This window comes from Garra rufa, chromosome 8, assembly GCF_049309525.1.
Source record: "Garra rufa chromosome 8, GarRuf1.0, whole genome shotgun sequence".
NCBI lineage: Eukaryota > Metazoa > Chordata > Actinopteri > Cypriniformes > Cyprinidae > Garra > Garra rufa.
In genome coordinates this window covers 1,427,542-1,452,616 of record NC_133368.1, presented here as the reverse complement: position 1 = coordinate 1,452,616, position 25,075 = coordinate 1,427,542, and the positions used below count along the sequence as shown (strand labels likewise).

General features: G+C 39.9%; 2 protein-coding genes across 5 annotated transcripts in view; one reads left to right on the top strand and one right to left on the bottom strand.

Annotated features, from left to right (window-relative positions):
• The first annotated feature begins 1,115 nt into the window (after positions 1 to 1,115).
• Positions 1,116 to 18,753, top strand: LOC141340396 (interferon alpha/beta receptor 1a-like). Of its 3 annotated transcripts, none has more exons than XM_073845350.1 (8): positions 1,116 to 1,691; positions 6,778 to 6,837; positions 7,581 to 7,704; positions 9,137 to 9,327; positions 12,823 to 12,986; positions 13,469 to 13,616; positions 14,080 to 14,237; positions 17,154 to 18,753. In XM_073845350.1, the coding sequence occupies exons 1-8, from the start codon at positions 1,634 to 1,636 to the stop codon at positions 17,439 to 17,441; spliced, it is 1,191 nt and encodes a 396-aa protein (XP_073701451.1). In that variant the 5' UTR covers positions 1,116 to 1,633; the 3' UTR covers positions 17,442 to 18,753. The 3 variants fall into 3 exon arrangements, with proteins under 3 accessions (XP_073701451.1, XP_073701450.1, XP_073701452.1); XM_073845349.1 differs by having other exon boundaries at positions 6,775 to 6,837; XM_073845351.1 differs by lacking the exon at positions 6,778 to 6,837 and having other exon boundaries at positions 1,117 to 1,691.
• A 1,724-nt stretch (positions 18,754 to 20,477) lies between these two features.
• Positions 20,478 to 25,075, bottom strand: part of hycc2 (hyccin PI4KA lipid kinase complex subunit 2) — a 38,802-nt gene continuing 34,204 nt past the window's right edge. For both annotated transcript variants that reach the window (XM_073845347.1, XM_073845348.1), the window contains exon 12: positions 20,478 to 23,606. In XM_073845347.1, coding sequence (XP_073701448.1) covers positions 23,167 to 23,606 — 440 coding nt within the window. In that variant the 3' untranslated portion in view covers positions 20,478 to 23,166. The remainder of the gene's footprint in view (positions 23,607 to 25,075) is intronic.

The window sequence follows — 25,075 nt, the reverse complement described above, 5'->3', positions numbered from 1 at the left end:
AGGTGAATAAGCATCAAAATATTCTTAATTATTGTAAGTAAATGTGTTCATCTTTAATTTTTATTACTGTATAAATGTATTACTGAACTGTACTTGGTAAAATTACAGCTCTCCTGACGATGCATTATTTAGATCACAGGAGACCTGTGGAAGCGACTACCCAGCAAACACATTTACGTTGTGCCGACGTCTGTGCAACGTTCCATTTTTATAATGGCAACGTCGCTGTCTACGTGCTCGCAACGTTGTAACAACGTGGAAATGTAAGACGCGAAAAGGCTGTGGCAACGTTGTTGGGCGACATTCATCAACCAGGAGGCGACGTTTTTACTACATGTATTTTTTCATGCCAGATTATAAATATTGCCTATTCTGCGTGTCAAATCCGGCACGGGATAGGTTTATAACTCTTTTAAATACGGTTTAATATTAAAAATATAATATTGTTCTTTTTGACTTAACATCTTTGAATAAACTTTGAATAAAACTTTGAGTAAAAATGCCATACAAATTCATATAATCAAACTTTATTTCAAACCAAACATTTCATACATATCAAGGATTGTATACATTTGGAGGAAAATGCAATATATATTATATTTTACGTATGTAAATATATTAAGTCAGTTAGTTTAATTATATTAAATTACAAATAAAAAGCAAAGGCATCTGAGAACGTTTATAAAACAAAAGTAAAACAACAAAACAGCGGTCACCGGCCGATGAGACGGACTCTGGATGGAGAATACGGAGGCCAGGTGATCGTCAAAGGCAGGCGGTAGGGAGAAAAGAGTGCGAGAAAGATGAACAAATCCAGAGGGCAGAGGCAAACGCAGAATCCAGTAGGCAGGCACAGGTCAACACCAAACACCAGGAAGGACATCTGAATACTGAAAGAAATATAGATCGCATTAACACCCTACCGCAAACTCACACTTGGTATGTGAATTATCAGATATTCTGTTCCATTAACAGAAAATAAATAAATAAATGTCTCATTGGACACGAAAATTAAAGGATTTGTTTGGATATTTATATTTATCTGAGAGAAATCAAAAAGCAATACTCACATAACGTTATCCTGGCTTGAAGAATAATAACGGCCCAACGGTCTGTTAAAATTTAAAAAGCGCTTCGGAACAGTGACGAGTAAATGTCGTACAGTGGTTGTCCAGACAGCCTAAGCACAACTTTCAGAGATGGCCCTTAACCGTAGTAGAATGGCAACATTGTGACAACGTAGTAACAACCTGAAAACACAACGTAGAACCAACAACCTTTTAGCCATGTTGTTACAGCGTTGCTAAAAGGTTGGCTACGTTGAGGCAACGTTGTGTGTTTGTTGGGTAAAAGGGCAGGACTGTCTCCTTCGGCAAGTAATCCGACACTTTGGCACATTCCACCCTCCATACAAATATAGATCTGGCTGGCACATTTTACACGCCATATAGACATCTGTGTCAGAAGAACACTCCCTGCTTCATTCTGTTTATTGTGTGAGAACATGCCCGGTAGAGTTAGTTTCGCAACAGCCGAGCCATTGGACATCACTTCCGCGTGAACGAAACTCCACTTCCTCCATATCTGAGCGCAGACAGTGGAGCGGCACAATGCGGACTGCAGTTACTCGGCAATGAACGCGCTTTGCTGCTTTGGACTCTGTTCTGTGCTTCTGGTCAAAGTGTTAGCAGGTGAGTTCATGCTGGATATGTGTCCCGGGTGCCATGTGTGAATGAGAGGCACTTCCGGTTCAGGTCGCTGCATCTTTTCCTCTGGATTTCTCTTTCTTTGTATTCTGCTGTAACAAAGTAATCAACATATCCTGTGCATTTGTGATTTGATTAGCGATAAATCCCATGATTATTTCACCTAAGCTATCTCTGTATTTGTCTCTTTTCAGGTTTGTTTTTACACAGATGCTTTAAAACGTTATTTTTTTCTTTCACTTTTGATCCCTATTAGCACTGTTTACTGAAATGTTTCTAAAGCAGAGTTAGAGCTCGCAAAATTTAAAAATCCATGGTAACACTATGGGCTGGTACTCTTCACATTTTGGATCACATGATAGATAGATAGATAGATAGATAGATAGATAGATATTTAAAGACCATGTCTATGGTAACACCACAAAATAAAGTTAAACCAATATTAAACTGTAAAATGACTTTAAAAAGCATGATTTACAGTTCAGATACAAGTTTTTACAAAAACAAAACGATAAAGTTTAAGCCTTTAAACCTTGTTTAAGAACAGGAATGAGTCAGATAAATGAATGGATTAATATATCAATTTAAAACATAATGGCCCGGTTTCACAGACAGGCCTTAGAATAAACCAGGATTAGGCTGTAGTTAAATTAGGACATTTAAGTAATTTTTTATAAACTTGCTTAGAAAAAAACATTACCCATGTGCATCCTGAGACAAAGCAAAGGTACTGATATATTTTAAGATCAGTCAGTGCAAGTTTCTTTCAGTTGAAACAGCTCAGATTTACATTTTAGTCTAGGATTAGACTTAAACCTTGTTTGTGAAACCGGGGGGTAATCTTACCCTGTTAGGTAGGTTTTGATGCTGGGACGCTGATTTAAGCTGGTCCTTTGCTGGTTTATGTTGTTTAAGATGGTTTATGCTGGTTTAAACTGGTCCTTTGCTGGTTAATGCTGGTGCTCAGCTGGTTTATGCTGGTCCTTAGCTGGTTTAAGATGGTTTATGCTGGTCTTTAGCTGGTTTATGTTGGTTTAAGATGGTTTATGCTGGTCTTTAGCTGGTTTATGTTGGTTTAAGATGGTTTATGCTGGTCTTTAGCTGGTTTATGTTGGTTTAAGATGGCCCTTTGCTGGTTAATGCTGGTCCTTTGCTGAACTACCAAGGATTTTGAAATTTTGCGAGCTCTAACCCTGCTTTAGAAACATTTCAGTAAACAGTGCTAATAGGGTTAAAAGTTGAAGAAAAACATTTTAAAGCACCTGTGTAAAAACAAACCTGAAAAAAGACAAACAGAGAGATATTCTTAGGCGCATTAGGTGAAATATTCATGGGATTTATTGCTGATTAAATCACAAATGTACAGGATATGTTTACTGTTTTACTACAGCAGAATACAAAGAAAAAGAGAAATCCGGAGGAAAAGTAGCAGCGACTTGGATCAACATCCCAACAGCAAAACCTAACCAGCATATGCAGTATTTTTCAACTGGGTACTGTCTTAATCATTTCTACTTGGTTCACAATTACAAATGTGTTTGTTACATAAAGATATGGGTGGGTTTTAGCACTGGTCTGAACATAAACCAGGGTTCCCACAGGTCCTTTAAATCTTTAAAGTTTGTGAATTAAAAAAAAAAAAAATTCAAGGCCCTGGAAAGTTTTTAAACATAAACATACATGGTTCCAGGTCCTTGAATGTGCTTGAATTTATTTTGTGCAAGAGGTTTTCTGGAAAAAAAATTGCAAATTATTTTCTCCGGTCCACTGATGTGTTCTTTCGCCAACACTCTGTGGTCTGTGCTTACTAGCTTTTTTGATAAATCAAATAATTTACATTAGTAAATTTAAGTGTTTCCCGTGTGAGGTACTTTGTAGGGCTGGACCAGAATATTTGATTATTCGAATATTCGTTCGGTAGGTTGGCATTCGATTTTAAATTTTGAGATTCGAATATTCGGGTTTTTTTTTATACACCTTGCACCCCCCGCGAAATGGTTCTCATTCACGCTTAAATATGAATGAAGAAGATCAGACTGCTGCGCCACTAACACGGAGATAGCAAAAAAAAAAAAAGAAATTGAGTAACATTTGAGAGACACTATAAAGTACAGTCGGGCCCACTTGAATGGTGGAAGCATAACTAGGGCTGTGACTGTCGCAATGACAACTGTTTAAATGCACACAGTAGGCTAGAGCTGACCACAAAGCCCCAGCAAAAATAATTACCATGAATGTGTCGGGGGAAAAAGAAAGGAGATATTTGAATTATTTATTAATAAACTAGTATTTGACACAAAGATGAAGTTGACGATCCTGACTCGCCATTTGCTCATTGGATGCGCCTTTAATGCCTAAATGCATATTTATGGATTAGGCCTATAGCTAATGAAAGAGTTTTGATTTCGATTTGAATTATTAAATTTTTTTTTTTACAGTTTCGGATGATATATTAGTCTTACCTTTATGAGTAAAAATGAAGTTTCACATAGCGCTGGCTGGCGCTTCCATGTTCTGCAAAACGTGATTCAGCTTTACTCTCCGCACAAATGATCGGATATGAGCCTGATAGCACACATTTATCTAGGTTAAACGATTAAACTAATATTGTGATATGATTTAAGTTTTTTTATATCTATAGATTTTAATTGGAATCGTGATGACTTGGTCGTTAAATTTAACAAATAAAAAGTGTTCCAAATATATTTCTAAATTAACTTTATAGCCTAAATAAACGAAAATAAATATAACCACTTTGCTATTAAAAACAGCAGCTGTGCAATGGGGAAGAGAAAGAGAAACAAGACCAGTTTCAGTCGGAGAAGGTTCAGGTGAGGTTTTAGGAATTTTTGCAACGAATGCAGAAAGTTCTTATTTAGGCTAGTTTCATATTTAAATGTATTATTTGTTTGATTTATTTTAGCGTTTTGTAGGCTGCTTGTTTACTGACGGAAGTGTTTGTTAATAATGTTTGAGCCTCATTTATTTTGGGTTTCAAAATAATATACATAGGCTATGTATTTTATATGTAGGCTTATATCCAAACCTTATATATAATGTATATATTTTTTATTTATAAATAATTTAGATATAAATTTATTTATATATAAACACCGCACCATTTTTTCGTTCTTCTTTTATTTAAATAGCCTACCCTTTAAGGTGTCAGTAATTACTGTGCTGCTAATTTCTGATTTAGGAGTGATTTGTTTGTTAAAAAATGTTAGGCTACCTTATTAAAAGTATTGGTCTTAACAGACCTGTGTGTTTTGTATCAGTAGCGCAGTGTCTGTTCATGAAGCATAAGCTCTGCCTGCGTGAGGCGCGCCGCATCCAACTAGCAATGTTCTATTTACAATTTATTAATTCTGAACGTGTTGTGTCCATATTGAACCAAAATGCAACACTGCACTCCCTCGGGTCCACAGCAAAAATCGTCTGGATGAACTGTTCTCGACGTAATAAAAATGCAAACAGACAGACATACAGAGATTCCTGCCTTTATTAGAGAGGAGAATATGTTCAGTCCCCTCCCTCGAAGCTTCGAATATTTTGGTGTTGATTACTACCGAAGCTTCGAAGCTCAAAAAATGGTATTCGAACCAGCCCTAGTACTTTGTGTTGAATATTATGACAAATAGAATATCAAATCTCTCACATATGGCCGAAAAAAGGCTTTTTTGCATAGTTGTGTTTGACACATGTAAACTGTAACAACGTATCTTATGCTGCGTTCACACCAAACGCGAATATGCGTCTGGCGCGAGTGATTTCAATGTTAAGTCAATGGTAAGATGCGTTTACGCGCGTCTGGAGTTCTTGCGCGAATTGGCGTTTAGCGCGGCGCGGTAGACGCGAATTCGCCTCATTCGCGCATCTAGTTCGCGCGAATTGAGCGTCTGGCGCGTTACACGCGAATTGTGCTTTTTGTGCATCACGCGTTTGACGCGAATTCGCGTCTGCCGCCCGAGTTGAAAAATCTGAACTTCTGCGTCAATTCGCGCCGCGTTAACCAATCGGGAGCCTGCTTGATGCTGTGGCGGCAGGCCCGCCCGGAGTCACTCATTCAAATATGAAACATGAATACTAAATGCCTAGTGCGGTTCTAATGCACAACAAAGCTAGTGTTTTATCACATATATGACACATATTCATTTTGTATTGAATGCTATTTATTCCATATCTAAATCTTAATTATATGAAACATTATTATAGTGTAGTGTGTCTACACTATAATAACAGCACAATAATAACTATAATAGTGTGTATACTTTAGTGTGTCTGGACAGTGTTGTGTGAGGAAAATAAAGAAATCACAGGACAGGTTAAATACTTTTGGAGGCTGGCTCCATTTATCATCAAAACAAAAATAAATAACAGATTTTACAGTAATAACCTGAACAAAGAAATGGCACAGACCTATAGAATTATTATACATCAAAGGAGGAATGACATAAAGGAGTAGTTCACTTTTAAAATGAAAATTCTGTCATCATATACTGCTCCAACGCAGTTGGAGTTCCGCCGCTCCTGAAATCCCCTCGCTCCGATGCGGGACAGCAGGTCATCGAACTGGGCGCGGGACAGGCGGAAGTACCGCTGAAAGCGGCCGTCATCCAGGCGCAGCTGCTGGAGCAAGTGATGAAACTCGCCGAACTGGGTTCGCCTCCGAAGGGTGTGATGATCCCTACGCCGCTGTTCTGCTCTCCAGAGCAAATACAGAGCGGTGACTCTCTCGATAAATGACCGATCAACAACAGACATCTTGTAAAAAGATGGCCGCCAACGGGGTTTGAAACTTTCGCCTCTGTCGATTTCGCTCCTGACGCGCGAATGAACACAAAGTGGTCACGCGTATAACTAGACGCGGCAGGCGCGAATTTAGACGCATATTCGCGTTTGGTGTGAACGCAGCATTACACTGAGTAACACGATGTAACCTTGCTCTCACCTGAAATGTGTCCCACATTAAGTCCTTGAATTTAAGGATATTGGACCTGGAAATAACAGTAAACCCCAGATAAACAGTAGACAGCCTGATTGAAAATGCAGATTCATTCTCTGTCAGCAGATGGTGCTGTTGGGATGGCAGGATATAGCGGTTTCTCCGGTACCAGCGTTGTGTTTACAGGTGAGATGAAATGAAAATGCTATTGAAACTTTTCTGAAGGCAGTTGATTCCCACTGGGCAGGGTCATGATACACTTTGGTAACCCAACTGGAAGCAGTAATAGCCCCGGGACGTTGCGTAGTACCGACATGTACATGCTTTCACTGATCTTAAACACATCTGTAATATTGCTGTGAAAATAATCAAGCTTAGACCATCAGAGGAACTCCCTGTAACAACATTACGCCTGAGACTTGAACTCTTCCCATCACAAACTCTCAACCCTGAGCAGTCTAAAGTCTTATTAACCCTTACAAAGTGGAACAACAAAGTGATAAGACGTTGTAACTGTAATGTGCTTTTGTATCTTTTACAACGCTGCACTCTGCTGGTTATGACGATGATCTCTCGAGTCTAGATACATGTGTGCAGATTACAGTCTGAATGATTCTGATTGGCCGATTGCATTGATGGGTCACCAGACATGCTTGTGATTGGTTATATTGCTCAACCCTGAAAAAACACTTGTGTTGCCCATTTACCTGAGCCGTGATTTATTTTGTACAGTGTAGAACTGCACCAGTCCTGTGTAGATGGGGTTTAATTCGAATGCTGTCAGACGTGTGAAAATAATTTTGGCATTCACATTAAACATTGTATTTGCATGTAACTGCAGATGTCAGACTGTAGTAGTGAGTTTTGGTCATTGTATGTGCTGCTCATATACAGGTGTAAATACATGTGTGTGTGTCTGTGTCTGACAGGATTTGGAGATCTGAGGCGTCCTGAAAATGTCAGCGTCGACTCGCTCAACACCCGATATGTCCTGCGGTGGGACTGGCCTCATGAGACCAACCAGACCGTCACCTTCACTGCACAGTATCTAGAGTAAGAGCCTTCGTGTGCGTGTTAATTTGCACTTTAACATTCAAAGTCTTACAGTATTATTATTAAATGATGCCTAAGGTCTGGTTTGTTTTTCATCTCAAAATATCTGAGCAAAGAACAGCAAAGATGTTTTGTTTTTATTTTCACTCTTCTCAATGTTACTGTAATTCAGAAATGAGTGACTAAAAATCAGCATAGAAGCATTACAACGAATACTACCAGGACGATTATTGATATAAAAATGTAAATAATTTTTGTATTACAGATGTTGGAAATAAGTGAGAAATGTGATTGTGCTTAGTCTTTATTGACCACAGATGAAGCTAAAGGAGATGCAAAGGCCTTGTCAGCACAGCACATATCCACCCTAGAAAGCACACGTGCATACACAAATGTCCATGCTGACAGATGTAAATAATCATGTAGCTGTAATGTGTATATATATGACTGATAAGTAGGGGTGGGAAAAAAAAATCGATATTGCAATATATTGTTGTGCTCTGTCGCAATAAATAATCGATACACTAACGGCCAATATCGATATTTTATTACAACACAAAATGATTAATTTACCCGTTGTCAGTGCCACTGTCACTACCCTATATCTACCATTCTGTTTGTGGGGGGCGCTGTTCGAGTAAAAAAGTGGCGGTAGCAGCGGCTAGTGAAGAACTCAAGTTAACTAACAACAACAGAGATGAAGCACAGAAAAAAGAGAAGTGAGAAGAATGGCGGAAAATAACGAAAAACAAATCAAAGACCCACCCGCTAGTTGAGCATGCTGATCAGTTAGTGTTCCTCAAGAAGAATATGCCTTGATGTGACCACTGTCCAGGTTAACATAAAGCACTTTACAGTAACTTACTACTGACCTTTCAGTATCACGGTTTACACATGTTAGTTAATGTTCATGTTGTTTTTTAATGTGCAGGCACTTTTATCTGTCTAGCTGTACAGTGTTTACATTTAAGACCAGGAGGCAGTGAGTTATTATGCAAATGCATATTTCTTTGCACAGGGTTGGAAACGTTGGCATTAATAAATGCATAAGATTTCCTTATTATGGGTATTTTTGTTCTTTTTCAGTCACATATATCATGATATATCGTTGATGAAATTTCTTCCAATATATTGAATATCGTAGATATCGTGAATCGTGATATTATCATTATCGTGGGCCACATATCGCCACAGAATTGAATCGTGAGTTACCTGTATTGTCCCACCCCTACTGATAAGTGTGCCTTACTGTACAGTAGGATGCAAGCAGGGGCTTGACAGACACAGAAACTGGTAAACCTTTATCTGACACACTCAGCTCAGGTCTCTGAGTGTCTGCTGATGAGCTGAATCAGGTGTTTGAGAACCAGACTCAGGAAGCAATGCTTTACTGACAGATCAAGTGCGCTGACCTTGTACTTTCCTCCAACAGGGAGTTTCACTCGCGGAAGGCTAGTTATGAGAAGTACTGGACGTCGGTGTGTGTCAATGTATCGGAGCATCGCTGTGATTTCACTGGAGCAGAACTGCATTACCACGGCTTATATCTGCTGCGCGTGCGGGCCAACACGTCACAACAGTCCTCCAGCTGGGTCCAGATCAGATTCTGTCCTGATGAAGATGGTGATTCAGCTGCTGTCTGTCCGTCTGTCTGTTGTCTGTCTGTCTGTCTGTCTGTCCGTCTGTCTGTTGTCTGTCTGTCTGTCTGTCTGTCTGTCTGTCTGTCTGTCTGTCTGTCTGTCTGTCTGTCTGTCTGTCCGTCTGTCTGTTGTCTGTCTTTCTGTCTGTCAGTTGTCCGCCTGTCAGTTGTCCGCCTGTCAGTTGTCCGTCTGTCTGTCAGTTGTCTGTCTGTCTGTCTGTCAGTTGTCTGTCTGTCTGTCTGTCAGTTGTCTGTCTGTCTGTCAGTTGTCTGTCTGTCTGTCAGTTGTCTGTCTGTCTGTCAGTTGTCCGTCAGTCTGTCAGTTGTCAGTCGTCTGTCAGTTGTCAGTTTGTCAGTCTGTCAGTTGTCTTTCTGTCAGTTGTCCGTCTGTCTGTTCTCTGTGAGTTGTCTGTCTGTCAGTTGTCTGTCTGTCTGTTGTCTGTCTGTCAGTTGTCTGTCTGTCAGTTGTCTGACTGTCAGTTGTCCGTCTGTCTGTCAGTTGTCTGTCAGTCTGTCAGTTGTCCGCCTGTCAGTTGTCCGTCTATCTGTCAGTTGTCCGTCTGTCTGTCAGTTGTCTGTCAGTCTGTCAGTTGTCCGCCTGTCAGTTGTCCGTCTATCTGTCAGTTGTCCGTCTATCTGTCAGTTGTCCGTCTGTCTGTCAGTTGTCTGTCAGTCTGTCAGTTGTCCGCCTGTCAGTTGTCCGTCTATCTGTCAGTTGTCCGTCTGTCTGTCAGTTGTCTGTCAGTCGTCCGCCTGTCAGTTGTCCGTCTATCTGTCAGTTGTCCGTCTGTCTGTCAGTTGTCCGTCTGTCTGTCAGTTGTCTGTCTGTCAGTTGTCAGTTGTCTGTCTGTCAGTTGTCTTTCTGTCAGTTGTCCGTCTGTCTGTCAGTTGTCAGTTTGTCTGTCAGTTGTCAGTTTGTCAGTCTGTCAGTTGTCTTTCTGTCAGTTGTCCGTCTGTCTGTCAGTTGTCTGTCAGTCTGTCAGTTGTCCGCCTGTCAGTTGTCCGTCTATCTGTCAGTTGTCCGTCTGTCTGTCAGTTGTCCATCTGTCTGTCAGTTGTCTGTCTGTCAGTTGTCAGTTGTCTGTCTGTCAGTTGTCTGTCTGTCAGTTGTCAGTTGTCTGTCAGTTGTCAGTTGTCTGTCTGTCAGTTGTCCGTCTGTCTGTCAGTTGTCCGTCTGTCAGTCTGTCAGTTGTCTTTCTGTCAGTTGTCCGTCTGTCTGTTCTCTGTGAGTTGTCTGTCAGTCAGTTGTCTGTCTGTCTGTCTGTCAGTTGTCTGTCTGTCTGTCTGTCAGTTGTCTGTCTGTCTGTCTGTCTGTCTGTCTGTCTGTCAGTTGTCTGTCTGTCAGTTGTCTGTCTGTCTGTCAGTTGTCTGTCTGTCAGTTGTCTGTCTGTCTGTCAGTTGTCAGTTGTCTGTCTGTCAGTTGTCTGTCTGTCAGTTGTCTGTCTGTCTGTCAGTTGTCAGTTGTCTGTCTGTCAGTTGTCTGTCTGTCAGTTGTCTGTCTGTCTGTCAGTTGTCAGTTGTCTGTCTGTCAGTTGTCTGTCTGTCAGTTGTCTGTCTGTCTGTCAGTTGTCTGTCTGTCAGTTGTCTGTCTGTCTGTCAGTTGTCAGTTGTCTGTCTGTCAGTTGTCTTTCTGTCAGTTGTCCGTCTGTCTGTTCTCTGTGAGTTGTCTGTCAGTCAGTTGTCTGTCTGTCTGTCTGTCAGTTGTCTGTCTGTCTGTCTGTCAGTTGTCTGTCTGTCTGTCTGTCTGTCTGTCTGTCAGTTGTCTGTCTGTCAGTTGTCTGTCTGTCTGTCAGTTGTCTGTCTGTCAGTTGTCTGTCTGTCTGTCAGTTGTCAGTTGTCTGTCTGTCAGTTGTCTGTCTGTCAGTTGTCAGTTGTCTGTCAGTTGTCAGTTGTCTGTCTGTCAGTTGTCCGTCTGTCTGTCAGTTGTCAGTTTGTCTGTCAGTTGTCAGTTTGTCAGTCTGTCAGTTGTCTTTCTGTCAGTTGTCCGTCTGTCTGTTCTCTGTGAGTTGTCTGTCTGTCAGTTGTCTGTCTGTTGTCTGTCTGTCAGTTGTCTGTCTTTTGTCTGTCAGTTGTCTGTCTGTCAGTTGTCGTCTGTAGTATGTCCGTCTGTCAGTTGTCTGTCTGAAGTATGTCTGTGTGTCTGTCAGTTGTCTGTCTGTCAGTTGTCTTTCTGTTGTCTGTCTGTCTGTCAGTTGTCTTTCTGTCAGTTGTCTGTCTGTTGTCTGTCTGTCTGTCAGTTGTCCGTCTGTCTGTCAGTTGTCTTTCTGTCAGTTGTCTGTCTGTTGTCTGTCTGTCTGTTGTCCGTCTGTGTCTGTCAGTTGTCTGTAGAGATGGGTATCGTTAAGGTTTTAACGGTATTACTACTACTTCTGTCGATACCACTTATCGATTCGGTACTTTAATGGTACTCTTATCGGTACTTTTTGTTGCGTTTTTAATTAAAAAACTGAAACAAATTGAGAACAGAAATAACAATACTTTATTTTTTAAATGTAAAATAATTATCTATAGCTTAGCAAACACCAATGTTTGAGCAAATATCTGTTACACAAACAAAACCAATGATTGTAAAACAAATAAATAAACACAATTTTCTTTTAAATGAATATACAATGATTTAACTACAAATTATTTTTTAGGTAAGCTCTGCTCTATAGTTTCTTAGCAAAGTTTATTATTTATCTATTTGTAAAAGCAGTACTATAAAGGCATTTTAATGTTTAATATTTATTTAGGCTACTGCATAAATATTCTAAATATTTAGCCTATATGTAGGCTATATGTATCTGAATGCGTGTTTATTAAATTATTAACATTATAATACTGATTTAGAGAGACCTTACGTGATGTTTATGTCGTTATTTTATGTTTATGTATATATTCGATATTTTGCATACCTGAGGAGACGGATGGTGTAGAAGCTAGGTGGTCGAAAACTTTGCATTTCTGCACATAATGCACTTTGGCTAGATGTTTTGATAAATTGCTTGTGTTTCCGCCTTTACAAGCAAAAATGTTGTTGCACTTGTCGCAACGAGCATTGTCCGTGTTCACAAGGGTGAAGTGTAACCATACTTTGGATCCTTCGGCGTATTGTGTGCGCGCAAGCTTTGTGTACTGCAGAACAGACTGCATTTTGTGCGTGAGATAGCAAGTAACGGCAGTGCAGGCGAATAATGAATATTATCGCAAATTACAAAAGGCTGGTCAGGTAAAATATGTTAGGTAATATTTATTTAGCAATAATAAATAGAACATTTATTTTTTTCATTTCTCCAGTACCAACAGCAGAACCGTTAACGTCAGAGCTTATCGATACTTCGGTCTTTTATAATTTGGCACCAGGACCGATAAAGTACCGGGTTTCGGTCCCCATCCCTAGTTGTCTGTCCATCTGTCTGTAGTTAGTTGTCTGTCTGTTCTTCACGCTGGTGTTTAATTGTGCTCTGCTGATTCCGGTTGTTTTCCTCTGCTCTCAGCTGCTTTAGGTCCTCCGTCAAGCGTGAAGCTGAACTCTGTTAAAGGAAATCTAGAGGTCATCATCTCTGACCCTCTAACCAACAATAACCAGTCCATGAAAACTCTGCTGGACAACAACCTGAGCTACCTCATCCACTACTGCAGGCGCTCTGAAGATCCTCAGGTATCTGTGCTTTTGTGGATACTGTCTGAAATTATTAAATGTAAAACATGAAAGTGGCAATAGTCTGTGAATGTGGAAACTATTAAATTTTAAAAGCTCTAAATACAGTTTTGGGACTTGTAAAACGACGAAGAAATAGTTTCTAAATATATAATTTAACTACTTAAATGTTAGTTTGGTTTTTTTTGTTTACTCATAATAGTAGGTATAATGATAATAATTTTTCAAATACTCACAGTTTTCAGTAAGTGTATAAAGTATTGGGCTATGTGCCACAAAACAAAATACGTTCACATCAGTTCATGTGTATGCTGATCAACAGTCCTAATCTAGGCTGGAATAATAAGTGCAGTGAGAGTATAGTTTTATTGCTATTTCAGGATACCTGATTCTCATGTTAACAGACTTTACTTTGCTGTGGTGGCTGGTGTTTTACATGCAGTGTTGTTGTATTAATGGCACTGCTCTGACTGTCCTTGCAGACGGCTAAAGTCCTGGAGACGAAGACCAATGTGGTGACGCTGCCAGAGCTGGACAGACAGACGTGGTACTGTGTGAGAGTTCAGAGCCGCTACAAATACTATGACAAGAGCAGCGTCTTCAGCGACACACACTGCGCACGCACTGAAGGTCAGCAGCTCCATCTCACACACTCTTATATACACATGCTTTACAGTCAACACCATTAAAGGAACACTCCACTTTTTCTGGAAATAGGCTCATTCTCCAACTTGAGTTAATAAGTTGAGTTTTACCGTTTTGAAATCCATTCAGCCGTTCTCCTGTTCTGGTGATATCACTTTTAGCATAGCTTAGCATAGATCATTGAATCCTATGAGACCAATAGCATAGCGTTCAAAAATGACCAACGAGTTTCCATATTTTTCCTGTTTAAAACGGGGGGGGGGGGGAGTTGGAGAATGAGCCTATTTCCAAAAAAAGTGGAGTGTTCCTTTAATGGTGTTCAGTCAGCGTTTCATGTCTGATAACGGATTGAAGAAAATATGTGTAAAGAAAAAACAGGGTTCTACTGACACAAGCTCAAACATCTGACACTGTACCTAGTAAAGGCTTCTGCTGTGTGTGATTTCAGGTCCGATGCCGTACTGGCAGATATTCCTGTTCATCCTGATTTCTGTGCTGCTGTTGTTCCTGCTGGTGCTGCTGCTGTACTTCTGCTTTTACAAGATGCTTACATCCTTGAAGAACATCTTCTGGCCAGCCGTTCAACTCCCAGATCACATTCAGGAGGTACTGAATATTCATACTCTGTTTCTTGCTTCAAAATCATCTGATATCGTAAGGTTTCAAATACATTTGATGCATCTCAGGTCCGTTTCTGCATTTCTAGTAGTTATGCGTAGATGAACCGTTTGTGGAAATACATTTATCAGCTCTCTTCAGGAATTAAGACAGTGTTGGCAGAGAGTTTCAGATGAAACTGGACAAGTGTAAATGCATCTGGTTGTTGAAACAAATATGGAAATGTTACTCCTCCCAAAATATTACAATAATAAATGCGTGAGAGCGTTTTCTAGGCTATATGGCATGTTATAGTCAGATACGACAGCGCTAAAGCAACAAGCATCACCGCAGATGAGTAGCTGAGTATCTCACAAACTGACACAAATGAAACTGAAAGTAAGTTGCACAACACATCTTCATTAAACTCTTTTTTTCAGCGCTCTCTCTTGTTGCGGTCTTTGATTTTAAAATGAGCTGATAATGAATAAAATGCAGCGCTTATCTGTTGCTTTTTAAATTTGCATATAGTGCAGGATTTGAAAACCGTAATTTTATACGTGAAAACATTTGTGGCCAAGTGTCAATCTAATTGTTTTAACAAATTAGATGGATATCCGATCAAAGAAAAGTTGTAAACAGGCCCAAAATGTGCAAATCCCCAAGACCAGGACTGAAAACCACTGAAGAGGCCTAATTAATAAGTTATAGAGGGCCAAACACTATTAACTCAGTCTTTGATTCAGATGGAAAAAAAACAACTAAAGAGGGCTTGTAGAGCCAAACTGAGATGGTACTGCACATTATTTCATGTAGATGTAAAATAATACTGGACCCAGTATAAAGTAGTCAACATTTGAAGTGGATCAAAAATGAATCAAAGTTGTCCAAGTTGACAAGAAATGTTTTTATTAGTAGGTTTTTTTAGGACAACTTTGATGAAAGGTCTTGATCCACTTCAAATGGCTACTGTAGATCATTGAGGGAACCCAACAGTTCATTAAAGCACAACAATATCAATCATTTCCTAATTCCTTCAAAGAGGTTCTCTCAGAAATATATATGAGGTAAACCAATTAAGAGCATTTCCTTGGATCTCAGTCCCTAGTCTTACACACTCCAAAAGAATAGTGTGTGCTGTAGTGTCAGATGCTGCTGTCAGATCATTTCAAACCAAAATTACACACTTTGCTAAATCAACGGCCAGGAACAGATCATTAGACACTTTGAGAAAGGCTGATTCTGTATTTGGGTCTGGCACTCAGTAGGCTTCATATGGCAGATCAAATCGGATAATGATATTGGTTCAGATCCACTCAAAACAAATTCTAATGTAGGTAGGGAAATATAATCATGACAACTTCGCTCAGTTTACAGACCCTGATCCAGAACAATGACTATAACGATAACTGTATTAGTGTCCACCGTAGTGGAGGATAGTGTTATGTTAAACATGTCTGCCACTTTAAATGCTTGAGCTCTTTAAAGCAGGGTGGATTAAGAAAGATAAAGAAATGTACCACGTTGTTTTTTTATTTTTGTTTTCATCACACTTTACTCTAATGCACCAAAAAGAATGAAAATGAAAATTACTATTGTTTTAATGTTCATTCGAAGGCTCAAATAAGTGATAAATGGGCAGTTTCATTGTTTTTCTTTTTTGAAGACAAAAAAATAGGTACATGGTCTGTAAAATAATCAATTCTATAAATCCTGAAGATTCAGTCTACATTAACCTTTCATAGTGATTCCATATTATTATTATTATTATTATTAATGGAAAAAAACAACTCACAGATGCCATAAAGAATGACAAGCGTTATATATCATAAATATAATATATATATATATGTTTAATGAGACCAAAGACCATACATTAGATTTACCCAAAATTAATTATTCTCATGTTTAACCGCTAGAGAGACATCAGAGGCAGCGGTGAACTCCAGATCTGTGTCGAGGCTGCTCTCTGTGGATTCATGAGCGCTGAACGGTTGTTGCTGATCTGTAGCTCACATGTCTGAAAAAGGCGACCCAAATTTTCAAATAGATGTTATCTTTATTAACAAACTGCATATTTGAACTATAAACAAGTACATTGTCGCCTGAAAACATCTTAACGCTACATTAAAAATGGTGAAACGGCTGTTGGAGATCTGATATCGCTCTAATATCACACTTTTATTAGCCAAACAGATTCGAGGACCAGAAACAACTGTATTCAACCAGCAAGTTTTTTTTTTTTTATTAGAAATGACAGGCGTCTCCCAGAAGATAAGACAATGTACAAGAGGCATCGTTGTGGAAAAAAATATTATTCATCTTTTATTTACATTTGAGCAAAAAGTGGCATGTCCAAAATTATTCATACCCTTCTCAATAATCAATAGAAAATCCTGTATTGGCTATTACAGCAATCAAACGCTTCCTATAATTGCTGACCAGCTTTCTGCATGTCTCCACTGGTGTTTTTGTCCATTCATCTTTAGCCATGAGCTCCAACTCTTTCAGGTTGGAGGATCTCCTTGCCATCAGCTTTATCTTTAGCTCCTCCACAGATTCTCAATTGGATTTAAGTCAGGACTCTGGCTGGCCCACTGCTAAACATTAATGTTTTATCTGCTAACTATTTCTTCACCACTTTTGCTGTGTGTTTTGGGCCGTCGTTGTGCTGAAATGTCCATTTAAAAACACCCCCAAAACATCAGGTTCCCAGCAGCATGTTTGACAGTGGAGATGGTGTTCTTAGGGTTCAAGGCTTCTCCTTTTTTACACCAAATGAAGGCTACATCATTGTGGCCAAACAATTACATTTTTGTTTCATCTGACCATAAAACAGAAGACCGGGACACTTCTTATTTGTCTAGATGATCATTTGCAAAAGCCCAGCGGGATTGACTTCTTTCTCTCTCTCTGTGTCTTCAGCTGTGGTTAAGTGACTCAGAGAAGCCGCAGCTGCTGGCTCCTGGGTCTCCAGAGTCTGTGTGTGAGCCGCTGGTCATGGTCAGGCCTGAGCTGGACGCTGTGTCTGTGGATGAGCACTTGAACGCAGAGGATCAGGACTCCAGCGCACGCAGCAGCGGAGACTCTGGCGTTTACTCCACAGAGGAGGACTCCTGTCACAGATCCTCCACACACACTGACCTACAGATGACCAGCAAAAAGCACAGAGAAGAGCTGCATGATGGGACGCTGCTGGAGCTCTGCGCTTGAACCGGTCAATGGATGATTCTTGCAGCTTCGCCTTTCTCTCTTCAGACATCTGTCAGCTTATTGCACATGTAGAGACCGCAACACTTCAGTGAGCAGTATGATATTTGAGCCATATTGTTTATTTCTGTATGTTAACATGCAGATTTCTTATGATTCTTATAGAATCTTAATTCATTACTTGATGTCTTTGTTAGCTCCAACAACAGCAGTGTTTATAAAGAGTATGAACTGTCATTTGTTAGACTGTCTTCTCATGTTGTGCAGAGCCTTTGCTTAGTTTAGCTTTCTCAGTGTTTATACAAGTGTGTGTGTATACACTATATTGCCAAAAGTATTGGGACACCCCCTTCTAATGAACAGGTTTGACTACTTTAGTCATTGCCATGAGTACAGATCTTAATGTTTAACCATATAATGATATTCTCGGGGATTGTGTGCTTCTAATTTTATAGCAGCAGTTTGGACAGGACCCTTTCTATTCTAACATGACAATGCATCTGTGTGTAAAGCAAGGCTCAAAGAGAAATGATTGATTCAGTCAGTGTGGAAGAACTTGACTAGTGAGCACCTCTGGTGTGACTTTAAACGCAGACCTTGAGCCAAAAACTCATCACCAAACACCAATGACTTGGACATACACTAAATGGACAAAAGTATTGAGACGCCCCTTTCTTGAGAACAGAAAAAGGCACTTGCAACAAAGATGGAAACAGGAGGAAACATCCTCCTTTAAAAAATGTATTTTTATCTCTGTTGCAGCAGTTTTGGACGTGTCTTAAATGACTGCACCCATATGTCCAAGTCATTGGTGTTTGGCGATGAGTTTTTGGCTCAAGGTCTGCGTTTAAAGTCACACCAGAGGTGTTCAGATGAGATTAGGACTTGGCTTTCTGCAGATCAGTCAAGTTCTTCCACACTGACTGAATCAATCATTTCTTTTTGAACCTTGTCTTATACACAGAGGCATTGCCATGTTACAATACAAGAGGGTCTTGTCCACACTGTTGCTATAAAATTAGAAGCACACAATTCCCTAAAATATCATTATATCATTAAACATAAGGATTTGGACTCATAGAAATTACTTTAGAACAAATTTGTAATTTCTTAAGAACAGCTAAGAACAAAGTGCTTTAAGGTCAATAATATTAAGTGGAGCTAAATGCTGCTTCTTGCCATGTTCATAGAGAATGTTTGTAAGCAATGGAATTCATTTTTGAACATTTTGTAACAAGATATTTGTAATTTTGCATTTGTTTTACAAAAAAAAAAGAGTAAAAGAACATGAAACAGTAAAAAGCCCTCAACTTTACCCCTATTATCTGTCAAGTTCTTCGCGTCGGTAGCAGAGTATTTGCTGTTGTGTAGTGTTGGTCTGCTTCCAGGAGCAGGGTTGGGGAAACACTGCGAATGCCTTTGATTGGCTAATAATGAAGGCTTGTTCAGATGTGTTTTATTCAGTTCTTGGACCCCTCCTCTTCTCCATATACACTACATCTCTGGGCCCCATCATACAGGCACATGGCTTCTCCTACCATTGCTATGCTGATGACACACAGCTCTATCTTTCATTCAAACCAGATGATCCATCACGGATCTCAGGACATCTCTGCATGGATGAAAGAACACCACCTACAGCTCAATCTGGCAAAGACTGAACTCCTTGTCTTTCAATGCCACTCCAACTCTACAGCATGACTTCTCCATCCAGTTAGGTTCATCAACAATTACCCCATCGACTTCAGCCAGAAATCTTGCTGTTATCTTTGATGACCAATCGACTTTTAAAGACCACATAGTAAAAACTGCTTGATTTTGCAGTTTTGCATTGCACAACATCAGAAAGATCAGGCTCTTCCAAATGGAGCATGCTGCACAACTTCTTGTCCAGGCCCTGGTCATTTCTAGGCTGGACTACTGCAATGCTCTTCTGGCTGGGTATCCATCATGCAAAATTAAACCTTTACAAGTGATTCAAAGCAGCAGCATGACTAGTCTTCAATGAGCCCAAAAGGGCCCACATCACACCTTTACTTTTGCATCCTCCTACCTTTGCTTGCTCTTAAAAATCTCCATCTCCATCTCCATCTCCTCCACCGTTTCTTGCTGGTGGGATGATCTTCCTAACCCCATCAGGAACATTGAATCCCTGACTAATCAAGAGCTGACTTAATGGCATCCTGCTGACTCTTTCACTATTTCTGATATCCCTCTCTGTTCTAGCTTGTACTACTGACTGATGTTTGAAACTTTGTATGACTAGCACTTCTCATGATATTCCCTCTGTTGTAGGTCGCTTTGGATAAAAGTGTCTTCTAAGTGAATAAACAAACATGTAGGAAATCAGAGTGCAGTAGTAACCTAACAATGGTTTGGTTTGTGCTTCAAATCAGTTCTCAAATTCATTTGAATGAGTCTGATTTAGAAAGACACACACCTCTCAGAAAAGGTCTAACAGCTGAAAATGCAGATCAGAGCAAAAACCAAGATATCTGCCTGTAGAGCTCAGTGACAGACTTGCGTTAAGGCGATGATCTAGAGAAGAGTTCAGAAACAAATCTGCTGCATTGAAGGTTGACAGAAGCATTCTCCATAATGGAAGACGACTGGAACAACTAGGACTCTAGAAAATGTCTGACAGAGATGGAGAGGTGAAAAGGTGAGGCAAAGAATGGCAGATAATTGCCAAATGCAGATGTGCAAAGATGCTCACATCAGACCCAAAAAGACTTGAGGCTGGAAAGCTGCTTCAACTATGGACTGAGTTAAGGGGATGAATACTTATGCAATGCACTTATTTCAGTGTTTTATTTTTAATACATTTGGAAAATTTGCAAATCTGGTTTTTGCTTTGTCATTATTATGGTGTATGGAGTGTAAATTGATGTGGGGATGAACTCATTTAAAGCAGTTTAACATAATGCAGCAACAAAACATGACAAAAACGATACTTTTGCAAGGCACTATACAAGCACAGATAGTATTTTTTTAGGCACTGGATCAGAGAATTTGAGAATTTAAACAATCACACTCGTATTGTTACTGCTGACGTATAACTAACCACTTTTATTCACAGTATAATCTCACATTTCCTTTTTCAGCAGAGGCGGTTCAGTGTTCAGTTCAGCTTCGATCACAGCAAACAACCTCTACACAGCGGAGACATATCAAAACGGGACAGAATGACATTAACAGACGCATTAAAGATGCAAAAAGAAAACGTCCCTGACTATGAATGCTGGAACAGACTTTGGGCTGTGAAACAGTGAAGGATACACATCCACATTGATGTAGAAATATTCAAACACAGACAGAACACACACACACACACACACTGTGATGCCACATTATGAGCAGAGATAGTCAGCAAATACAGCAGATATAAGTCACGTGACAACACAGCAACAGCACAAGACATCTGTTGGGCTCCGGCTGGACAAAACACAGCGACACACTGCTGATCTTTACTCATATTACAGGTTTATGTGAGCATATGTGAGTTTGGCTTGGGGAAAAAGAACAGCCTGACCTGCAGACCAGCTCTACATCACGAGCAGCACTCAACTTCTCAACCACGGCTTTGGATAAAAGCACTCGCTGCCCACTTCTACAGTATGTCCTCTTCTGACAGAAATATATTCAATGTTTTTCACACACAAATATATCACATAAATATATCAATTTATATGTCGACTGTCCCTTTCTCGGAGAGTCATGAGGCATTATGACCATTTTAGTCAGACTAATCTTAACATAACCATGAGGGAAAAAAAAAACTATTTAGATGAAATATGATCCAAATGAGATCTTCTGGAGGACTACGATTGATTTAGTGTTGACTGTCATCTGAGAACACACAATGTTCGGCTCAGATTTGGTCTGAGAGAGAGAGACTGTCAGGCCAGCTGTCGCTTTGGGTTTTAAGGGATTAGTTGAGCCAACAATGGAAGCCATCATTATTTATTCTGGAGTCATTTCAGTCCTGTATGTCTTCTTTCTCTTTTTTCTTTCCTTTCCAGAGAGCACCATTAAAAGCATTCTATCCGACCGGAGCACTATTCAGAGTCAGAAACACAGCTATTAAAGCCATTACTGACTGAACATGTTTCCTTTGCCAGCTCATGCTTTCAACTCTTTTCCCGCCATTGACAGAATCTACCGGCGTTCTGCGTTTTCACTGTTATGTGGTAGGTGGCGCCCTTAGATTTATAACAATCATCAAATATTAAACAGCATATCAATTAAAACTGCCTACCGTTCCTGAATGAAACATCAACCGAGGAAGTGCTCTAGGACTGTGATGGAAGTGATCTGTGTTTTGATCTTCGTTCAGTCTCTGACTAAACACAGCTGTCTCAGCTTTTTGTTCAAAATGTCAAGTGTAGATAAAAAAAGAATGCATGAAGGTACAATAAAACGTATTTGTTGTTGTTTTTTTGCCTTTCGACATACATGTTCAGATATACATGCAAATAAGTATTCTGGGGGCCATGAAAATTTAGCGAAACGCTGGAAAGAGTTAAATGACTAATGTTGGGCTGGGGTATGGGAACAAGAGCATTTGCTGTCATCTGAGCTGAAGGAGAGAGTGTTTTTCAGTGAATAGCTTATTACAGGATTATTCCAAAATAAACATTTCCTGATCATTTACTCACCCCCCTGTCATCCAAGATGTTCATGACTCTCTTTCTTTAGTCACTTAGAAAATAACTTTTTCAGGATTTCTCTCCATATAGTGGACTTCAATGGTGCTCAACGGATTGAAGGTTAAAAATGCAGCTTCAAAGGGCTCTACACAATCCCAGCTGAGGAATAAGGGTCTTATCTAGTGAAATGATTGGTTATTTTCTAAAAAAAACAAAAAAAAACTCTTGTCTAGCTCTGCCTGAACCCTGTGTATTCTGGTTCATGACAGTTGGGGTATGTCAAAAAACTCTCATCTCATTTTCTCCTCCAGATTCAATATCATCCTCCATCGCTGCAGAAGTACCGACCCAATGTTTCCAAAGTGAACGTGCAAAGAAGATCAAATGCCCTTTACAAAAAAAAGGTAAAACAGCGATGGAGGGTGATTTTGAAGTTGGAGGAGAAAATGAGATGGAAGTTAATTTTGACATACCCTTGAAGTGCACAGAGTTCACGCAGAGCTAGACAAGACGAGCACTTGTGACTAAAAAGCGTATAAATATTAATTTATTTAAGAAAATGACTGATCGTTTTGCTAGACAAGACCCTTATTCTTCTGGTTGGATCCTTTAGAGTCATTTGAAGTTGCATTTTCAACCTTCAATCCGTTGAGCACCATTGAAGTCCACTATATGGAGAAAATCCTCAAAAACAATTTCTTTGTGACTGAAGAAACAAAGACATAAATATCTTGGATGACAAGGGGGTGAGTACATTATCAGGACATTTTTATTCTTGCGGTGGAGAAATCTTTTAAATTTCACTTTGTTCTTTTTACAAAACTATAATTTAACCATAGAAAACTAAGTAAAGGTAGTATTCAGTGGTGTGATGTTGGTACGGCGTTCACTGAGTGGCAGTATGAACCACCGTCCACTTTCCTGGCTTTGACTGCTTTTATGTTTCATGAAGAAGAAAAGAATACAGGGTTGAAATGACATGAGTAAATAATGACAGTTATATTTTTTTTTGGTCAAATTCTTCTGTCAATAGTGACAGTCCAGCTAAATGTTGAACACTGTGGAAGAGGCATCCAGTGCTAGACCTGTGAAATGATCTGCATGTTGAAACTGGGCGATCGGGTCTGTCTTCCAGGTGAAAGCAGCTCCGCCTCCTCCGGCAGACGCTGCTCCTGCAGGCTGAGGATGGAGTACCTTCGAGCCTCACCGCCGCCGGAGCTCAGTTCTGCCTCGATCAGCCCCACGTCAGCCACGGCCGGCCTGAGGTCCAGAGAGGTGCAGGAGGTGCTGGAGGTCCTGCCGAGGGGAACCGGACACTGCTGGGACGTCCTGTGAGCGGCTGAGCGTTTCTCGCTGGACACGCGGCTCTTCTTAGAGGTGCTCCCGCGGGCGGCCGCACGCGCCGCTGCGCTCCCTCGCAAACCGCTGGGCTGGCTGCTGTTGGACGCACCAGAGGAGAAGCCCTCGTCGGGATCGTTCAGGGCGAAGGACTCTTCCTCTCTGCTCAGCCCGTCTGCATCTACCAGAGAGAAATCATGAAGGGCCGAATGAATCCAAAAGAAAAATCAAGATGAAATCTCAAATCACTCTCAAGCAGACATGCTGTGGCTTTCTGAACGCTCTTTCAGAATGATGCGATTGATGAGATCCGGTCTGGATGGAGAATAGTCTTACAAATCAGTATCGAAGCAAACACTAGCTGCGTTTAAATTACAGATTTGCACCAATCGCTATTTTATAAATGTCGATAAAAAAATATTGCGAAATTACGGCGTTTCCATTAACCAATGTTATGCGACTGAAACTTTATTTTTTCCTCTCGTGATAAGTCACGGCAGTGGATTTTTGTGGGATTTTGGCTATATTTAATCAAATGTGACCTGTAAATGCGAAAAAATTCCATTGCTGTTTTGCAAAACATTCCTTTTTTGAATCGCCTGAAAAACCATCTCATGCGAGTATAAAAACTTTTGCGATGCGCAATTGAGGCGTTTCCATTAGACGTATTTTTAAATCGCAATTACAATTCGCGCAATTTAAAGGGTAATGGAAACGCAGCTTATGATGCACTTGAAAATATGTATTAATAGCTTTTACCTGATCAACTTGCTAGTGAAGAGCCATTAAATCACTTGCACATTCAACATTGAGTAATCCGATTACACTTCCAGCAACCAATAAAAGTGTGCTACTCTCTTCATCCCAAAAGACATGCAATAATGGACTGATACAATTAACAAGATACTGAAGATGATAGACTTCATAGATCTAACTATCAGCCAATCTGCGTGTCCTCATTCATCACTGTTACTTTTTAAGAGTTATATGTGTCCCTGGAGCACAAAACCAGTCTTAAGCAGCATGGATATATTTATAGCAATAGCCAAAAATACATTGTATGGGGCACAGTTATCGATTTTTATTTTATGCCAAAAATCATTAGGATATCAAGTAAAGATCATGTCCCATGAAGATATTTAGTAAATTTCCTACTGTATATATATCAAAACTTAATACTTGATTAATAACATGAGCTAAGAGCTTCATTTGGACAACTTTAAAGGCAAGTTTTTTGCATCCTCAGATTGCAGATTTTCAATAGTTGTATCTCGACCAAATATTGTCCAATCCTAACTAACCATACATCAATGGAAATATTATTTATTCAGCTTTCATGTGATGTATAAATCTCAATTTCAGAAAATTTACCCTAATGACTGGTTTTGTGGTCCAGGGTCACAAGGGTTAGTTTGAAATGAAGATTAGCCCATTATTTACTCACCCTCAAGCCATCCTAGGTGTATGTGACTACCTTCTTTCAGATGAAACCAATCGCGGTTATATTAAAAAATGTCCTGGCTCTCCTAAGCTCCATCATGGCAATAGGCAGGTGTTTCTTTTCATCAGTCTACAACAAGTCCAATAAAGTGCATCCAGGGGGTGAATAAAGGCCTCCTGTAGTGAATCCATGCATTTTTAAAGAAAAAT